The sequence below is a fragment of the Sebastes fasciatus genome, chromosome 18 (assembly GCF_043250625.1).
Source record: "Sebastes fasciatus isolate fSebFas1 chromosome 18, fSebFas1.pri, whole genome shotgun sequence".
NCBI classification, from domain to species: Eukaryota; Metazoa; Chordata; class Actinopteri; order Perciformes; family Sebastidae; genus Sebastes; species Sebastes fasciatus.
The window spans coordinates 7,231,210-7,249,087 of record NC_133812.1 but is presented as its reverse complement, the minus strand read 5'-3'; the positions used below and the strand labels follow the sequence as shown (position 1 = coordinate 7,249,087).

The 17,878-nt window shown below is 41.7% G+C and overlaps 2 protein-coding genes across 6 annotated transcripts; both read right to left on the bottom strand.

Moving 5' to 3' along the window:
• Nucleotides 1–82: 82 nt before the first annotated feature.
• On the bottom strand, nucleotides 83–6,005 carry pcare2 (photoreceptor cilium actin regulator 2). The gene is made up of 2 exons (XM_074615621.1): nucleotides 2,988–6,005; nucleotides 83–921 (listed from the first exon to the last, which is right to left on the bottom strand). The coding sequence occupies exon 1, from the start codon at nucleotides 5,688–5,690 to the stop codon at nucleotides 3,009–3,011; it is 2,682 nt and encodes an 893-aa protein (XP_074471722.1). The 5' UTR covers nucleotides 5,691–6,005; the 3' UTR covers nucleotides 83–921; nucleotides 2,988–3,008.
• Nucleotides 6,006–9,915: 3,910 nt separating this feature from the next.
• olfcb1 (olfactory receptor C family, b1) lies at nucleotides 9,916–17,379 on the bottom strand. 5 transcript variants are annotated; one of them, XM_074615694.1, is made up of 6 exons: nucleotides 14,876–14,988; nucleotides 14,259–14,782; nucleotides 13,127–14,209; nucleotides 12,716–12,931; nucleotides 12,179–12,296; nucleotides 9,981–11,275 (listed from the first exon to the last, which is right to left on the bottom strand). In XM_074615694.1, exons 3-6 carry the CDS (start codon nucleotides 13,910–13,912, stop codon nucleotides 10,149–10,151), a joined length of 2,247 nt encoding a protein of 748 aa, XP_074471795.1. In that variant the 5' UTR covers nucleotides 13,913–14,209; nucleotides 14,259–14,782; nucleotides 14,876–14,988; the 3' UTR covers nucleotides 9,981–10,148. The 5 variants fall into 5 exon arrangements, with proteins under 5 accessions (XP_074471792.1, XP_074471795.1, XP_074471793.1 ...); XM_074615695.1 differs by having other exon boundaries at nucleotides 10,021–11,275; nucleotides 14,259–14,774; XM_074615690.1 differs by lacking the exons at nucleotides 14,259–14,782; nucleotides 14,876–14,988 and adding exons at nucleotides 15,123–15,414; nucleotides 17,043–17,379 and having other exon boundaries at nucleotides 10,031–11,275; nucleotides 13,127–13,969.
• Nucleotides 17,380–17,878: the final 499 nt, after the last annotated feature.

Genomic DNA, 17,878 nt, shown 5'->3' with positions numbered 1-17,878 from the left:
TATTTTATTTTATTTATTTGAATTTCATTGAATCAATTATTAATGTTATATGCACTGAATGTGCGCCTCGTCTGGAAAAGTAGAGGAGATCAGGAGGCAGCAGCAGGGGGCGGTGACGGAAAGCTGAGGTCAAGTAGGACAGTTTCCAGCCGTTTCTGTGAGTAGCACACCAGCAGGTGTTGCCTGTTGGTGCCAGGAAGGAGGTGCTCACAGTTCAGGTGGATCTGTTCACCGTCCATGGATGTGGCATCTAGCCAGTAGCCAGTGTTAGGGCATTGATATACCATGTTTCTTATGATTCACTGGGCGGGGATAATAGCCCCATAAACAGCATTTTCTAGAGAAGACATGATAAGGCCGGCTTTGGGCAGATTTTTCTCTTTTATTGGGACACAGTTGAGGTAGAAAACGTGGTTAACACAGATGGGAAGCTAGTACAAATAGTCCAAACACAAAATAGAACACATACAAAAAGTACATTTGATTGTTATTTAAATTAAAGGCGTACTTTTTGGAGAGGACATTTGGGGGTGCCATTGGCTGGTATTACAAAATGTCTACATGTTTCTTTAACTTCAAACAAATTCAACGTAGATTATAGATTCAACATATAGATTAAAATTAAGTATGCCACTCTAAAAACTGACAGAGACAAAGGTTTTCAGAAGTCAATCAGAGAGACATTTTCAGGCCCTTAACAACTGCTTAAATTTATTCTATAAATATACCTAACACCCGCTCTCTGAACAAGGTAAGAAAAGAGAAAGGGTCTAAATCCCTTAATCCTTTTTTCCATTCCCTTTCCACCTCGTGTTTCACTTTAGCAAACCCTGACCAATCACAGCCGGGCTCTACGCTGTCGTAACAGCAGCACTTGGATCCATCCGGGAGTCGTCTCCTGTCATCAGAGGGCTGTCCGGCCTGTAGAAGAGCAGCAAAGGAGGGGTAAAGGAGTTTTAGTGCGTGATTGGATTATGTGGGGTATAGCAGGCCTAGGAGCTCAACTGACCGCATGGGTGGAGAGTGGAATAAGGGGGCTAATCCAATCTGGATTAGGCTAGGTGGCTTCTCTAGAGGGAGGAGGTGAACTAGTAACATTCAACTGGGCCCTGTGACTGTATGTTTGAATTTTAGACGGTTTGAAAAAGCTTTTGAACGCTGCTGCTTGAGTCCTCACTAAGACCAAGGAAGTGGATCATATCAGTCCAGTTCTGAGTGTCTCTACACTGGCTCCCTGTCTCTCAGAGAATTGATTTCAAAATGCTCCTGCTGGTTTACAAAGCACTAAATGGTTTTGGGCCAAAATACATTTCTGATCTTCTGCTATGTAATGAACCATCCAGACCTCTCAGGTCATCTGGATCAGGTCTGCTTAGTGTCCCCAGAGTCAGAACTAAACATGCAGAAGCAGCGTTCAGTTTTTATGCCCCAAATATCTGGAACAAGCTCCCAGAAAACTGCAGGACCGCTACAACTCTTAGTTCTTTTAAATCAAAGCTTAAAACGTTCTTGTTTGCTGCTGCCTTTTATTAAACCAGATAATGATCTTATGTACTGCACTAGAGCTTTTACTCTTGTGTGTTATACTCTATTTTAGCTTCTATTCTAGCTTTTATTTTTAGCTTGTTTTTATTTTCTAATCTTTAACGTTTTTTATGACTGTTTTAATTATGTCTTAATGTTCTTTTGCGCTTTGTCGCAATGTTCTTGATTGTTTGTGTAAAGCACTTTGAATTGCCCTGTTCCTGAAATGTGCTTTACAAATAAAGCTGCCTTGCCTTGGTGTCCAAACCCTTTGTGATAAAAGCAGAGTGACTAAATCTCTACTGTTAATCTCTTCAGAAGTAAAGCTCTAAAAGGATATAAATCCTAGATTTAAACTGTTATAAACAAAGGAAACAAGAATAAAAGGCTACGATAAACCTAACCTAACCCTAGCCCTATCCCCAGAGAGGGGAAAATTGTAATTATTCATACCAGTGTTATATGTTTGCACTGAATGAGTATTCTTGTGTTTATTGTTATATTTGTATCTTTTGGAGAACCCAACCTATGAAGGTGGTAAATGGACTGCCAGTGCTTTTCTAGTCTTTGTGACCACTCAAAGAGCTTTACAACACAAGTAAACATTCACCCATTCACATTTATACACTGGTGGAAAAGGCAACCATACAAGGTGCCACCTGTTTCACTGGAACAATAAATGTTCACACACACACTTTCAGCAATTTGGGGTTCTTGCCCAAGGAAACTTTGACATGTAGACTGCAGGGGCCAGGGATCGAACCACCGACCTTCAGATTAGTGGACGACCACTCTACCCCCTGAGGTTTAATAATAGTTGTGCTTAAAATTTTTGGTGCACCCTAATATCGCATGTGGCCCTAGCCTGGCCACTGGACACAATTCCACAATTCCCATAAAACTTGATTAGGAAAGACAAGTTACAATGTAGGTTATCTATTATTTTTACAAATAAAGTAGGCCATCTGGGGTAGCACATACAAACAGGTAAAGCAGTTGTGTGGTACCAAATCTCTTTTGTGTCTGCTGGGAATGCAGATGGTCAGACGTACTGATTGTGACGTCATTCACTTAAACAATAATAAAGGCAGCTGATTTAATCCACACAGATGGCACCAAAACACCAGAGCTCAAGCTAACGTTATTGGGTGATTTAATTACACTAACAATACCCTAATCACAAGGACCTAACCATTCTTCAGTTGCAAATTTTGTGTTTTAGTTTTAGAGAGTAATATACCTTTAGCTATATGGAAGCCTATGAAATAGTTACGTTTTAGAAGAATACACAAAAATATGTATATCTTCTTCATTTTTAATAGTATCTAATAGCTGCTTCAAAACTCGACTTGACAAGTCAATTTTTAACTGACACTGATGCACACTTTTGCCAAGTATAAGCATCGCAGCCACAAAGACCAGCAAGGTTTACCTGGACCCACAACTTTTGTGATATTACATACCTATATTTTGTGGTAAAAGGCTCACTCCCCATTGGCCTGGGTAGTGGCTGAACAGCCATCTTTGGAAAACTCTGAATGGGAAGTCAAACAAGGCCTCTGTTCTGATTGGGTACGACGGGTAGAGTCGTCTATTCCTCTTGTGGGAAGCCGGCCTCGGGATAGTTTGGGGAGTACTGAACTTCCAGAGGAACTGCAGGTCTCAGAGTCCTTTCGACAGAAGACTGAGCGGGCATCGCGAAAGGACACAGACGGAATGATTTCTTCTTCGTTGTTATCTGTGGCACGTGTCACTGTTCTTGGAGAACTTGGGCGAGATGAGGGCCTAGAGGCGGACTGAGATCTGTACGCAGGAGGGTGTGGATATCTGTGGCACACAGAAGGACAAGATGGCGGTAGGCGGACTCTAGAGACAGGCGGTGCTGTCACAGGCAGGCTGTAAGAGGACATCTCACCCTCGTAGAATTCAGTGCTTCCACATCGCTGGCCCATTCTGGCTTGAAGGGGAGAAGGTACTCTGCCGTTCAATTCTGTACTATCTCTCTTGTCAGGAGATTCTCCTGCATTGCACAGGTGAATCATCTTACGTGCCTTTTGGTAGAGACTTTTAACCCTCTCCATTTCTGGATCCAGGTCATTTTCTTCTTGCGCTCCCATAACAGCATCCTGCCTGACAGGCAAGAAACTGATAGATCTTGGCACCATGTTGGCTCGGTTTGGTAGCACTTCCACATTCTGCACTGATGCCTTGAGGCGCTGGGAGACTCCGGCCTTTTGGTTTATTATTGGGAGAACCAAATCCTCCCGTGACCCTTCCTTATTTCCTGGTATGTCCTCAGTACTCTGGAAGGAATCGTCCATCATAACCTCTGGGGGCGGAGGTGGTAGGTTGTCTTCATCCAAGTCATCCCTACCTTCAGGCCATCTGTTGTTGTTATTGTTGCCATTGATGACTAATCCTCCCTCATTACCATTTACTCTGTCAGATAACTGACTTTTCCTGGGCCTCCTGATATGAGGTGGAATATTAGCAAGGCTCTGCCCTGGTCTACCATCAACCCCTTGGCTGAAGGTATTTATCAGCCCTCTGACAGATTGGTGCTTGGGTGGTTGAGGTGCCAACCTTGGTAAGGGACCAGGTGATTGACTTGTTCTGAAGAGGCCTTTTTGAGCATCTGCTGATCCACTTGCTGAATGTCGTCTTAGTCCAGCTCTATACAGGTTATAATGAGGCCCTGCTAACTCTTTCTTTCCTCTGATTTCAGCCATCTTTTTCATTCGTTGATCCAAGTTCTTCTGGATCTTTTGTAGCTCCATCATTATGTCGGTGGATGAAGAGTATTCCGACTTGGTTGCAGTCACAGCAGTCAGGGGTCGTTTAACTGTAGGCTGCTGATCTTGCATGTAATTTACAGACATGACAAGACAAGGTTGACTGGGATCTGGTGGGGAAGAGTTTGACCTCTTCATTTCAGGCCCATCCCCTTCATCGTCCTCATACTCTTCATGGTCATCATCGCCCTCTTCCTCGTCCTCTTCATCATCTTTATGATACCCTACAAGGTTGAGTAAATTGCTGGGCAGGGTATCATCGCAAATGTTGCTTCCAGATCCGCAACTTCCAGATCCAGCACTCTCACGGTGGCGGCGTGACCTCTCGGATCCCGTTAGACTCTCATTTTCTCCCCCGATACCGCTGTCCTCACTGTGCAGTGCCGAATCCTCAGGGTTAGACTTCCTCATGGCAGCCTGCTCCACCCGTGCCAGCACTAGAGCCAACCTGTGCTCTGCTGCCTGCTTGGCCTGCAGCTTCTCAACCAGCCGTTCAGAGACGGAAGAAAAATACTCCACTGCCTCCATCAGCGTGGTGTCACCCAGTGCCTGGGCAGAGCCCCCCACAAGTCTCATTTTCTCTGTTGAATGCTGGAGCAGTTGTTTTAATAGATCTGGAGGTGGATTAGGGGGGTTGGCTGTGTCAGTCCTAGGTTTAGTTGGCATGAAATCTGTGCCCATCATCCCAGAATGCAAGGCCATGTAGTCCCCATGCTCTTTCAACATGAACTCCCCCTCCTCAGCCATCTCTTCTACAGCCTGGTTGATTTCCTCAAAGCGCAACACGAAAGCAGACATTGTGGGTTGGAGGGACAGCTGTGTCTGGGCGGCCTGGTCCAGCAGGCCCAACAGGGCCTCATATTTTGAAATGTTTGGGTTCAGAAAGGCATAGGCTGCCTGGTGAGCCCTCACCATGTGCGGCGCGAAGTCCAACTTTGTCTTTACAATAGAAGATCTTCTCTGCTTTTCGTTAGACCTTCTCTTGCCTTTATTTTTCTTTCTTTTCTCCACCTTTTTAATCGTATCTGTTTGTACAACCTCATGGACTACTTCTTGGGGCATCACATTGACCTCTGTTTCTTCAACGTCCTCTGCATTTTGGGCACCCGTCGTGTCGGAGGCCAACTGACACCATGAAGTCTCTTTCGTAGTTAATTCTTCAATGGGTAGAGGTAGTTCATCATTTTCTTTCTCGTCGGCCTCTAAATATTGGCCTTTCTCCTCTTCAGGTCGAGAATCATCACCATCTTGTGGCGCTTCAGCTAGCGGAGCCTTTTGAGGTCCGTCTTGTCTTTCTTCAACCAGCAGAACCTTTTGAGGTCCAGGGCCTTCTGGCTTTGAAAATAACTTTCCTTTGGATGGAGAGCAGCCCATTTTTGCATTCAAACGGGATTCAAGAAAACCTTGAAAAACCTCTTCCTCCTCCGAAGAAACAGTCAGGAGAAAAAGTGAAAGCGAAAGTGTAAATCCATAGGTAAGGATACGTGTTGTTGGTTAGACAAGGTCTTCTACAATCCTCCAACAATGTCCTTTAGTCGACAGTCCAGCCTCCACATGCTAGTTTGCATATATTTCTTCAGTTATTTTACGCTATGCCGTTAAACAGTGCAGCTGGCACCTGCGACCTGTTTAGTGAACTGACTATGTACCAAGGCTTGCGATGGTAAGGAGCTGAGAGGATAAGACGGATTGAGGGGTTTCTTCCCTCTCTCTCCTTCAACACGCACAGATGGAAGTTAAGTGCATCACTACACACACACACATACAGGCATTTACATGTAAGACTTTAAGCTCATCAGGTTAATCAGAGTGAAGTTTGTCAGGTGGTGTTTATAGCCTCATCCACTGTGCTGTTTACATGCTACTGCTGTGTTCACTTGACAGATAAACAACTCTGTTTTTTTGCAGACTAATTGCCAGAAATGTCCACCAGCTTACCTTGATGTATATAATACTTTACTTTATTGTAAATAAATAAATATAGTGCTATTTTTTTTATGTTGCGTCATTGCCATCCTAATATTATTCTCTCTCTCTCTCTCTCACACGCACACACACGCGGAAACTCACTCGTAATCTTTACGGTGAATGCCCTCTCGTTCTGTGCCAAGAGTTTTAAGATTTTCCGAGAACATGAAGATAGGAACTACAGTAAGATAGTGATCCAGTCACACACTTATCAGGTTTTTGTTGCCATACCATCGTGTCATTTGGGCACACTTGACTTAATCTCTTTGACCAAAGATAATCATTTCACTAGACTTAAAATGCCCCGTTCAAAACTCGACTAACCAAATCTTCATCTTCATCATCCACAAAAACCTTCATCTCAACTGACATTGATCCAGCAGCTTAAATAAAGTGCATCTGCACACTGAACTATTGTTGTTTTGCATGACAAAATCTTGACAGGCTTAACAAGGATAAACAACCTGCATTTATAATTGAAGAAGGTAGGTTAAACGCCGGTCAAAGCCGCCTCACAAGGAATAATAACAGAGTAGGGCAATCTTGTAACAGGAGAGACTTCAGAGATCAGTTCCAAAGCACACTGGAGCACACGGATTTAAGGCAGTAAACTTTATTAAAGACTAACGTTTCCATGCCAACCAAGCCTTACTCGTTACTTAACCACATTGCTTGAAACAGGCTATTTACTATTGTTTTCAATAGGAGATGATATTATCATTTATGGTAGGGACATTCTTTATCCCTTCATGTAGGTCTCTTTTATCTATTGATAATCTGATTGTAGCTCACTCACATTTAAGATATTTAAGACCTTTTTTGATATTTAGATGAGGGATGTATTTATCTTTGTCGTTATTTATCACTATTATTACAATTTCTTTTGATATATGTGCATGGATGTAGTCACTGAAACTGCTATTTATATATTTACTTTTACTTCTCTCTTTTTATTATTATATTATAAATGATATATGATTGTTAACCTGCCTACACACAGCCTATTGTTCCCTCCCCATTTTTTCCAGCCTATGCTGAATCAGTTCCCAACTAGGGGAGGCTATTTAAGTGGATGTGAGTCTCTGATCTGAAGACATAGTTGGCGTCGAAACGTTAGTCTTTAATAAAGTTTACTGCCTTAAATCCATGTGCTCCAGTGTGCTTTTGGAACTGCTCTCTGAAATCTCTCCTGTTGCATTTATATTTGATTTCCCTCATCTGAAAGGAAGTGGTTTGAATAATTACAGCTAGATTGGGTCTGAGAGGAGTACTCTATATGTTTGAATGGTCCGTCATGCTTTAAGGCTGTAGAAACAGCCCTGACATGGCACACTGCTAAATATATACTGTAAGGCTGTGGTCCTTATTCTTGGCAGTGACTTAAGTTTCACAGATAGATTTCAGACATTGAATGCAACTGTGTGAATGTTATACGGGCCTCATTCACTCTCTCCTGGATTAACAAAGTTTATAAAAATCCTCACTCTCAGATAGGGGCAATCAGAGCATCATAGAATCTCAGAGAGCCAGAGAACAACTAAATGTCTTAAAGCATCTCTGTAATCCTCGCCAACCACGCCCAGGTGTATTGTAGTAACAGGAACTGGGCAAGCTCTTGGTCAACAGAGTGCAAGGAGCTTAAACTGTTGCAGGTCTGCCATCTGCTTTACGTGCTGTCATTTAATAGACTTTACTTTTTGAGATAATTTACTCAAGCATTTTTAGTATATGCTAAGGGAAATATTGTACTTTTAACTTTCATATACTCTCTTTTAATATACTCTTTTAATTACTTTTATTATACTTAATAGTGTGCTTGAGCTTTGCTCTTGTGTGTTTGTGTAGTCTTCTTCGTCCAGGACTTCCTCCATGGCTGTGTGGCTCAGGTTCTATCTGTTTTGGCGGCACCTGAAGTCTGCTCAGTGTCCTCCGGGATCCATTCTTCTTATATGTTGACAATCTATCTATAATTTGCTCATTCTGAGTGTTAACTGTTTAATTTTATCACGTTGTTCTATTTCTTCTAAAGGATTTTTTGGGGAGTTTTATATCATGATCATTTAATATCATGAACAATGTTTCTGTGTTTTGTCTAAGTGGCTGCTGCTGGTTCTAACTCAAACATGCTCCACCCTCTACTGGACTCTATAGGTAATACTCTGCTCCAATCACGTGCACACATTTGCCCATTGAATTGTGCATAAATGTAGCTGGCCAATCAAGACCTGCTGACCCGAATACTTGTGGACCCACAGTATATAAGGCAGCGTCCCTTGCTGTCGATTTGCCCACTGACTGCTCATCTCCACGGATGGAGTCACCGCTTCAAGAACCTCGCCAGTGTCCTTCGATTCCACGGCCTCATTGCCAGAGTGGATCTTCACGATGCCTGTTTCCAGTGCCTCGGGGTGGACCATGCAGAAGAAGGTGCTCTGCAACCTCGAGAATGCCTGACCTGACCGGTCGATTCCCAAGATTCGACGCCAGCAGCGATGGGATCACTTCCGACGCTGCGATGCGATGATGCAATGCGATGCTGTGATGATGTGATGCGATGCGATGCTATGATGATGCGATGCGATGCTGTGATGATGCTGTGATGATAGTGACCCGGATTAAGAGCTTGATGCTGTCGAAGTCCCCAAATTAAGTATTTTTGTTGCGAGAATACCTTGCTTAGGTATAAAGTCGTAAAAGCCTCGAAGGCAATTCACTGTATTCAAACTCATAGGAAGTGTGTTTAGCTCACTGCATAGCTGTACCCTTCGAGCAGAAGATTATTATTAGTTTATCTATTTTCTATTTTTTATTTATTATATTTTTGGTTTTTAATATAAGCAAATACATAATACAGGTATTGTCGCTGACATACTTTATCTTACATTCTTTAACAAACGCAGTGTAAGTGAAACGATTGAGATCAGAAATGCTATCTGCTATCTAGGTTCAAGATAACTCAATGCATTTCTGCATTGCAACACTTGATTACATCTCTATTTTTTTACCGGTTCATCCGTCGGCCAACGGAAACCGAAAGACCCTGCCACAATAGCTTCATTGTGACTTTTAAAATAACAGAATGGTGGCTTCCTATCATTGCTGTTATAAGGAAGTATTCAACCAATTCTGTGAAGGCTGAAGGCCCTTACACACCAATGAGTATTTTTCGTATGTGTATTTTAAAATCCGTCATCTGATAAAAATCACACAGAAACACTGCACACTCCGAACAGTCTGATGTGTTTTATTATTCTCTTTGTTGTGAGATTCGCATTAGATTAGATTAGATTAGATTAGATTATTTTAGATTAGAGTGTTAATTAAACAAACAAACAAGGCCGGTGGAATTTGTTTTCAATACAATATGTTATTCTCTGCAGACAGATACATAAATACAAATACATAAATGGACAGCAGCACACAATCATGGTAATAATGTATGTCAGTGGTGTGTGAGGAGGGAGGAGTTCAGTGTCTGTTTGTGAAGTGTTTAGTATTAGAGGACAGTGGCCTGTAGCACCTCCCTGAGGTGATGAGCAGGACGTGAGGGGTCGGAGTGAGATGACCTTCTTTGCTCACTTCACAGTTCTGTGAGTGTGTAGAGATTCAACTGTGGGGAGATTTTGGATGCCTTGTTAACAATAATATATTAAATAATTTAAAGAATCATTTAAAGAACGCACGTTGTTTTAACACTGTTTTTGGTCTAAACACCCAATTAGGCTTTAATCATGTAACTCATTTTAACTTTACATGGATTTACAGCACAAAGATCGTACAACAGATTGGCTTTAGAAAAGGAAAATGGTATAATAAGTGTATATAATTCAGTGTAGTACATATCAAATATTCCTGGAACCAGTTTTAGAGGGATATACTTCTATGTCTCGTCCGTTTTGACCCTAGCCTACGATAGGTATGAATCCTGTCATTGGACGTAGGCACTATGACCTGCTCTGAATCAGTAGGGCTGAACTCGCGCGGTGTCTCTGAGCTCCTCAATATAGTTGCTGTACTTGCTGTACTTGATACGGAAAGCCTGTCTTTATTTTGTGAGGGTGTATTCACTCTAGGGATATCTATGTCTTTCTCTCGCCATCTCTTCAGAATCCTCTCAAGCGTATCTGACTTTGCCCCCCAAAGTACTTTGTGGCACTTGGGTAAAAAATGGCAGAAGATGATGCCGTAGCTGGATACTAGAATGGCTGAAGCCTGCACAGGAGTGCCTTCTTCATGGTTGGTGATATAGACTGGGATAAAACACACCCATACAAACAAGTACATCAGCATGCTAAAGATTATGTAGCCTGTTTCACTGAACTCCTGCGGGACCTTTCTGCCTTTGACGGCCAAGAGGAAGCCGGCCAATGCCAGCAGAGCTATGTAGCTCAACATCACGCCAAAACCTATGAATGTGGCACCTTCACTACACTGGATTAGTCTCCTCATGCTCTGTGGGGATGGAGGTGTGCCATCAAGATCAGGAGAATCAAAGATCAGCCAGAGAAGACAGATGATTCCCTGGAGAGAAGTTATTGTGATGACGATTATGGGTGGTTGGTAAAGTTTGTGTAGTTGCCTGTTTATCAGCTGACCGAAGGGAAGGAAAGCCAGGAATGTACGGTAGGCCTTGACTAGGATGCAGGAAACACACAGAGTGAAGCCCATGGCGTACGTTACTTGACGGGCCCGGCAGAGATGTACGCTGGGCCGGCCCATGAAGCTTATCACGCTCGCAAAGCTCACTGACAGACCGGCCATCATCACACAGGACAATCTCACCTCAGCTCTTTTCATAGGTGGGGAATCTCTGTACACCAAGAAGATAATAAAGGTAACCAACAAGAGCAAGATGCCAAAGGCTGCGGCTGCCATCATGGCGATGGGATGAGGGTCGCTCCAATGCAGGTAGGACTCCGATCTCAGCTCGCACTGAGTCCAACCCTTGAGAGCCCAAGTTCCGTTGGGACACCGTTTGCAGTTATCAAGATCTGTTGAATAAGATGGTACATATTAGGCAAAATATGGCCATTCTGGTTTATTTAGGTACAAACAAAATGTACTTTAAAAGCCCCCTGTAAGTTTTTCTTTGAAAAAAACCCTCATGTGGACAGCATTAATAGATGCCTGCCCTACAGGCACAGCCACAGCACCACCCGTAAGTTGGTATATTTTTTTTTTATGTGAGGGCCAGCACCTCTCGGCAGGGAGCATCGCCCCTTGTAGGTGTGGTTGAGTGGAGCTTCCTGCCTTCATAAGGTCAGGTGTGGGTGATTAGAGTCTCTTTGTCTGACTTCCTGGTAGATGTGTGGCAGGTCAACACGGTTTGTTCAGGTAAGGGAGAGATTTTGGGAAGGAAAAATGGCTCTATCGTTTTATAGTGGGTTTAACCACTTCCTCTGTCTATAGATTTGTAGTGCAGCGGTGTCCTGAGTCGTCCTGAGTCGTCCAAAGTGATGCTCTGTAACCCCATACTGAAAAGGTAGGTTGCAGAAAATCTGTTAATTTCATATCATATCTTAGGAGTAATATGGTAAATCTAACCTTTTTAGGGAAAGATTCAGGGTCAGTTGGAATTTTTATGGATAAACTGTTTTAACTATCTATTATTGTTGAATAAATATTGTTAATTTATGATTGCCCTCTCCTTTTTTTTAGGTTACCCATTTCCATCATTTTTTTCCCCCCTTTAATTCAATAAATTTGGTAGTGTTGAACTGAATTGCACGTCTCCCGCTCTTGAATTTGTGAATCTATTGATGTCAACACTCAAGTAATTGAGGCCTATTGCCTGGGGGTTTCTACAGTAGCATTGCATTGGCCATTCTCTATACTGTGTTGGGTTACATTTAAAGTTAAATTGAACATAAAATCAGTATGTAAATAAGGCATACCCCAGGCATCTGAGTAGGTCCCCTCCACACATCTGGTGCAGGTGTAACAGCAGGATACGTTCAAGATCCTCTTTACTGAGCCGGGGGCACAGCGCTCTGAGCATCTAGACTCGGGGATCTGATGGAGCAAAACAAGAGAACAGTCTATAGAGAGATAGCCTGCACATGTTTAAGCTAAAGGCTTTGTTGCACTAAACTTTCAGCTTTATAAAGAGCTGAAACGTACTGGGTTTAGGGTAGTAGTAAAATATAGAAGTAGGAGTAATAACTTATTTTGGTCCTTGTTAACAATTTTCCATAAGGAATGCATACAATAAAAAATAAATAACAATAAAGCATTAAATCAAATAGAAAAAAATAAACAAAAACAAAAAATGTTGACCCAAAAGCTTATTATACTTATCCTTTTTACATAGCATATCCTAATAGGCAACTCATTCACTACTAGGTCCCAGCGTAAGGACGCATAGACAGTGACTGAACTGACTATTGCAACAATCAAACCTGTGAGTGGATACTGTTACGCTGTTGTCTTACCGTGGTATTGGCTGTTGAAAGCCAGATGAAATCTTTCATATCGACTTGTATTTCGTCATCGACAGTATGGTATTTCCCAATACTTTGAAATCTTCTGTATTGTCCATCCTTTTCCCATTTGATCAAATCATAAAAATTTCCAAAATCACCATTTTCATCAAAGAAGAAATTGTGGTTGCCAAACTCGAACTCAACTTTCTTCAGTTCTTTAAGAAGCTGCAAAGCAAAGAATACATTGCCAATTAAAACGGTCCTTTTGCAGAGATCGGTCAATGTAATATACAATTTCTCACATTCATGACAATTTTAAGGGATAGAAACGCACATTACATTATAATTCCTAAATTATAAGGAAGATACACTTTTTTAAATTGAAATCTGTTCTCATCTGAAAATTATACCGATTCTCACCTTCCATGGTGGGAAGTTAATTTCTCCCGAGCATGAAGAACTGTTGCACTTTAGTAGCTTTTTCAGAGTGTTTGCTATGGCCCACACAGCTACTTTGTGGAGGAAGGCTTCACTTGTGTCCAGAGACTTTACAAGATAATCATCATTTTGCTCTTGGGGATCCTTGAAATTGCACGCAACACCCGACTTCATTTTTAGGAGGTAGGGTGTGGGGCAGTAGGATGGGGGTTTGTTTGAGAAACATTCTGGGGTGCAGTTGAATCTCAGGCTCTTGTATTCTTCAATGAAGTGGTTGTATCCTCCTGGGGTTGCTGTTAGATTCTTTAGATATTTATCAAATGATTCACTCTTTCCTGTAACAAAGTAAAAGCCCAAGATGTCCCCAACCTTGTTGATATTATCCATTTGGGCAAGGGACCTGCTCCTGGACCAGGCATCACTGGCAATCCAGGTCCTCGATGTGCCGGTGTTGATCATTTCCTTAAAGAGGACCTCCACCAACTCCGCCTTAAGGATTAACAGCACCACTTGGGCATCGGAAGAGCGGATCCGCTGGGCGACTTGCTTGATGCGTTCCATGCTGTGTGAATGACCGAGGTAATGAGGCAACACCTCCTGGAAGGCCAAGCACACATGATTTTCCTCAGCATCCCCGAGGAAGCTCTGGAAAGCGGCTCTGCCATATTCGTCGTCCCCATACACCACCCCGACCCAGTTCCAGCCATAGTGGTGCATCATTTTGGCCACCGCTTTGGTTTGATGCTTATCACTGGGAATAGTGCGCATGAAAACTGGGTAGCGCAGTTTATCACTCAGTTCTGGTGTAGATGATGTGCTGCTAAGCTGATTATAGGATAAGATTATACAAAAAATAATTTTAAGTACACAAACATTCAACTTACATTTAAATTAAAAGCATGATTTTAAATTGTGATATACACTTGTTTTGCAGCCAAAAGTCCACTCAAATACCCAAATTTCCTCCAAGCACACTATATTTTGAATTTCAACAACAAAAGTAAGGACCACATCTCCAGCGGCCTTTCACATGTACATCATTTTGTCCAGATGAGACAACACAGTCTGGACCAAATGACGAATAGAGGAGGTCTCGGTCCGAATCAAATTGAACCGTGGTTCGTTTGGTTCTTTTTCTAATCCTTAGTACAATTAGTAATATTACAGTATTTGATATAGTATTATTCATTCATTCATAATCCACAACCACTTATCCTCCTCTGGGTCACGGGTGCTGATCCAAGCCAGATTTGAATCGCGACCCTTTTGCTGTGAGGCGACAGTGCTAACCCCTGCACCCTGATATAGAATTCTACAAATAGTACTACAAACTTATAATTATGATTTTAAAAAAAATGCTTGTTTGGGGTCTTACTAGGAGTTGGATGAGAAAATCATACCAATTTAATCTCTATGGGTTGATCCAGGATGTGCTTAACCTAGTACAAAGACTGAAAGTATAGGGGCAGATAGCCAGCCTCTGCCAAAATACTCAATATATTTTTTCCAAGTGTTCCAAATTTGTCTTATTTACATGTAATAGCTAGCAAGCTATGCACCAATACATCTAAAATGATCTGTTTTGTTATCAGTTAGAAAAGTGTGCAAATTCACAATGAGATCAGGACTTCTAAGGTGCTGCGTGCATGGGCACAGCTGTTGGCATCTTTGATGGAGCTAGGCTAGCCGTTTCCCTCTGTGCTAATCTTTCTATATAAACATGTTTTGGACCTGTACTGAACATATAGACTTGAAATACAAATTGATCATCCAACTCCCTATAAGAAACCAAACATATTTCCCAACAAATGCAGCTTAAACAATAAAGCCTCCACGACTATTACATCATTAAATGCCCACAATCAAGCGGAGCAGCTAGGGCATGAAACACCCTCAGAAAGTCAGAAAGTGAACATAAATTCACTTAATACTTGGCAGTAAAATGTAATTTGCTGATCAGACAGTATTTGTGACTTACTAGAGGGACCATGTACACGTTCAGCAGTCTGGCCACAGCTATGGACACCTCCGAATATAAAGCTCCTAAAATGATCTTGACTCTGGGCCTGAAGTCAGTGTAGTCGCACTTCACACTCAGAGACCCGTTGACTGCGAGCATGTGGCCCACATTTTTCAATGCCTTGCTTGCCCAGGAGCATGTGTCACACATCACATATCCAAGACGCACTCCTGGGAGGAAGCCAGCTGCATTTATCGCCTCGATTTCGTGTATTGCAGCCAAGGATCTCATAAATGACTCCAGATGAAAACTGAAAATAGGCCGTGTAGAAAAACATTAAATTCTCTGCGCATAAGGGAAAAAAAAAAAGCAAGTTGTCAACACGTTTTTATACATGTAAATCTTTAAAGGCACTTTGGTTAGAGGTGTTTCAGCTCATAGAGGAAGTCTTCAGAAGAAACCTCCAGCTGAACTTCCTGATGAGAAATTATTGATTTAGAATCTCCAGGATCACAGCACTGAAGAAAGATGGAAAAAGACACCCCCAGACTTAAAGGAGCAGTGTGTAGGATTTGGCGGCATCTAGCGGTGAGGTTGCAGATTGCAACCAACTGAAACTTCTTCCGTGTCCTGAGCCTGTTCTCATTCCCAGGGAATCAACACTCGTCACCTCGGCGTGTGATACCGAAGGCACAAGGCACCCTTTAGCGTCTGTGTGACACGCTCCAGGCTTTCAACTACATTGTCAACCCGGCCTTGTCAATATGAAATGCTCAGAGAAAATGATCAGGGAATGTGGTGACGTAGTTTAAAGAGCAAAAAAAACACGAAGGGTGGGTGGGAGGGGTGGTGGATTGGTCGAATAAACACGGTGCTTTCATACAGGAGACTGTGTGAAACCAACAACGTGTTGTTGGTCATTGTGTTTGGTTTGTCCGTGCTGGGCTACCGTAGAACATGGCTGCCGGCCCCATGAAGAGGACCCGCTCTTATAGATATAAAAAGCTCATTCTAAGGCAGGGGACGGCAACCTTTACTATCAAAAGAGCCATTTAAGACAAAGAAAAAGATAAAAATCTGTCTGTAGCCGCAAAACATTTGAGCATTGTGATGAAGGTAACAGAGTTTATAGTCTAAGTATATAGTATATAAGTCTAATGCAGTGAGGGCCAAAGTGCAAATGTACTATGGAGTATTAGGGCCACATTGAGGGAAAAAAAATCTGAGATTTTCAGAATAAAGTCATAATATTTCGACAAAAAAGTTGTAATATTACGAAAATAAAGTCATAACTTTACGAGAAAAAAAGTTGTAATATTACGAGAATAAAGTCATAACTTTACGAGAAAAAAGAAAATAACAGATAAAATTACTACTTTATAATATGATTTTATTCTCATAATACTACAACTTTTTTCTCTTAAATTTATAAATTTATTCTCATACCATTATGACTTTATTCTCATTATATTATGACTTTATTCTCATAACATTACGACTTTTTTTCTCGTAAACCTATGACTTTATTCTCGTAATCTCAGATTTATTTTTTTTCCTCAATGTGGCCCTAATACTCTGTCGTACCGTCGTACCATAGACCTACAACAATGATGAATAAAAATGAAAATGTAAACAAAAAACAGTTATTCATTTCCATTTTTAAAAATCCACAGGGAGCCACTGGAGAGGGGCTAAAGAGACGCAGGTGGCTCCGGGGCCGCAGGTTGCAGACCCCTGTTCTAAGGTAAAAAAAACTCAACGATTATTATTTTTAGGTGATTATACACTAAAGAAACCATACTTAAAACATACATTAATATTCTTTTCTATTTCTGCTAAGAGATCCCCCTAAATGTTACACACTGTTCCTTTAAAATGAAAGATATACTTCCTGACACATATATGAATACCAGCAAATATATCCGTTCTGATACTCACTCTGAGCATTGGAAGCTTTCAGGTCTCGTCCGCTCATGAAGAAACTCCACTTTACGATGACATGGTAACATTATACCTACCAGAACGTCCCCAGGAGCCTGGGCCCCGCAAATGGAATGAGCAAAGTCGCATCCATCCACACGATAGATGCTGCTCAGTATCATCGGGGCCACGAAGAAGCTGCACAGCAGACCACACATCTGCATCTTGAATGGTGCAGGTGAAAAAGCATTTCTGGGATGTGGATGAACACCTTTCTCTCACGTTGGAAGTTGGGAGGGGTGAGACATGTTTGTTTGACAGAATGTTTCATGCATCAAGTGTTAGCCTCCAGACACTTCCTCGTGTGCTGGCACAAAAAAACAAAAACAACCTGTAGGACTTGGACCGAGATATGGAGATAAAAAAGAAAGACATTGAGGAAATTAGAAGGAGAAGTAAGCAATCATTCCCTGCACGCATGTCTTTAACACAATGTATTAATCATTGTTATATAATATAATCATATAATAAAATATAATAATTGTAAATTAGTGGTTGTAATGAATCTTCATGGTAAATATCCTGAATAATATATTAAATTCCATCGCTCACTTTTAAGGCAAAGTGACAAGTAACTCCTTGAATGGTTTAATTATGACGGTTTCAGTTAACAGCAGTGGTGAGTGAATGTATATGTTTAGGCTGCTTACACATTCGGTCTGTCTGCCATGTTTTTTCTCGCTGTTATTTTTCCGTTTTAATTATTTATGCTTTACTTCCTCGTAATCTTCCATCAGTAGATGTTGCTCACTAGGTTTAAAGGTACCATATTGTAAAAAGTGAGATTTTCATTT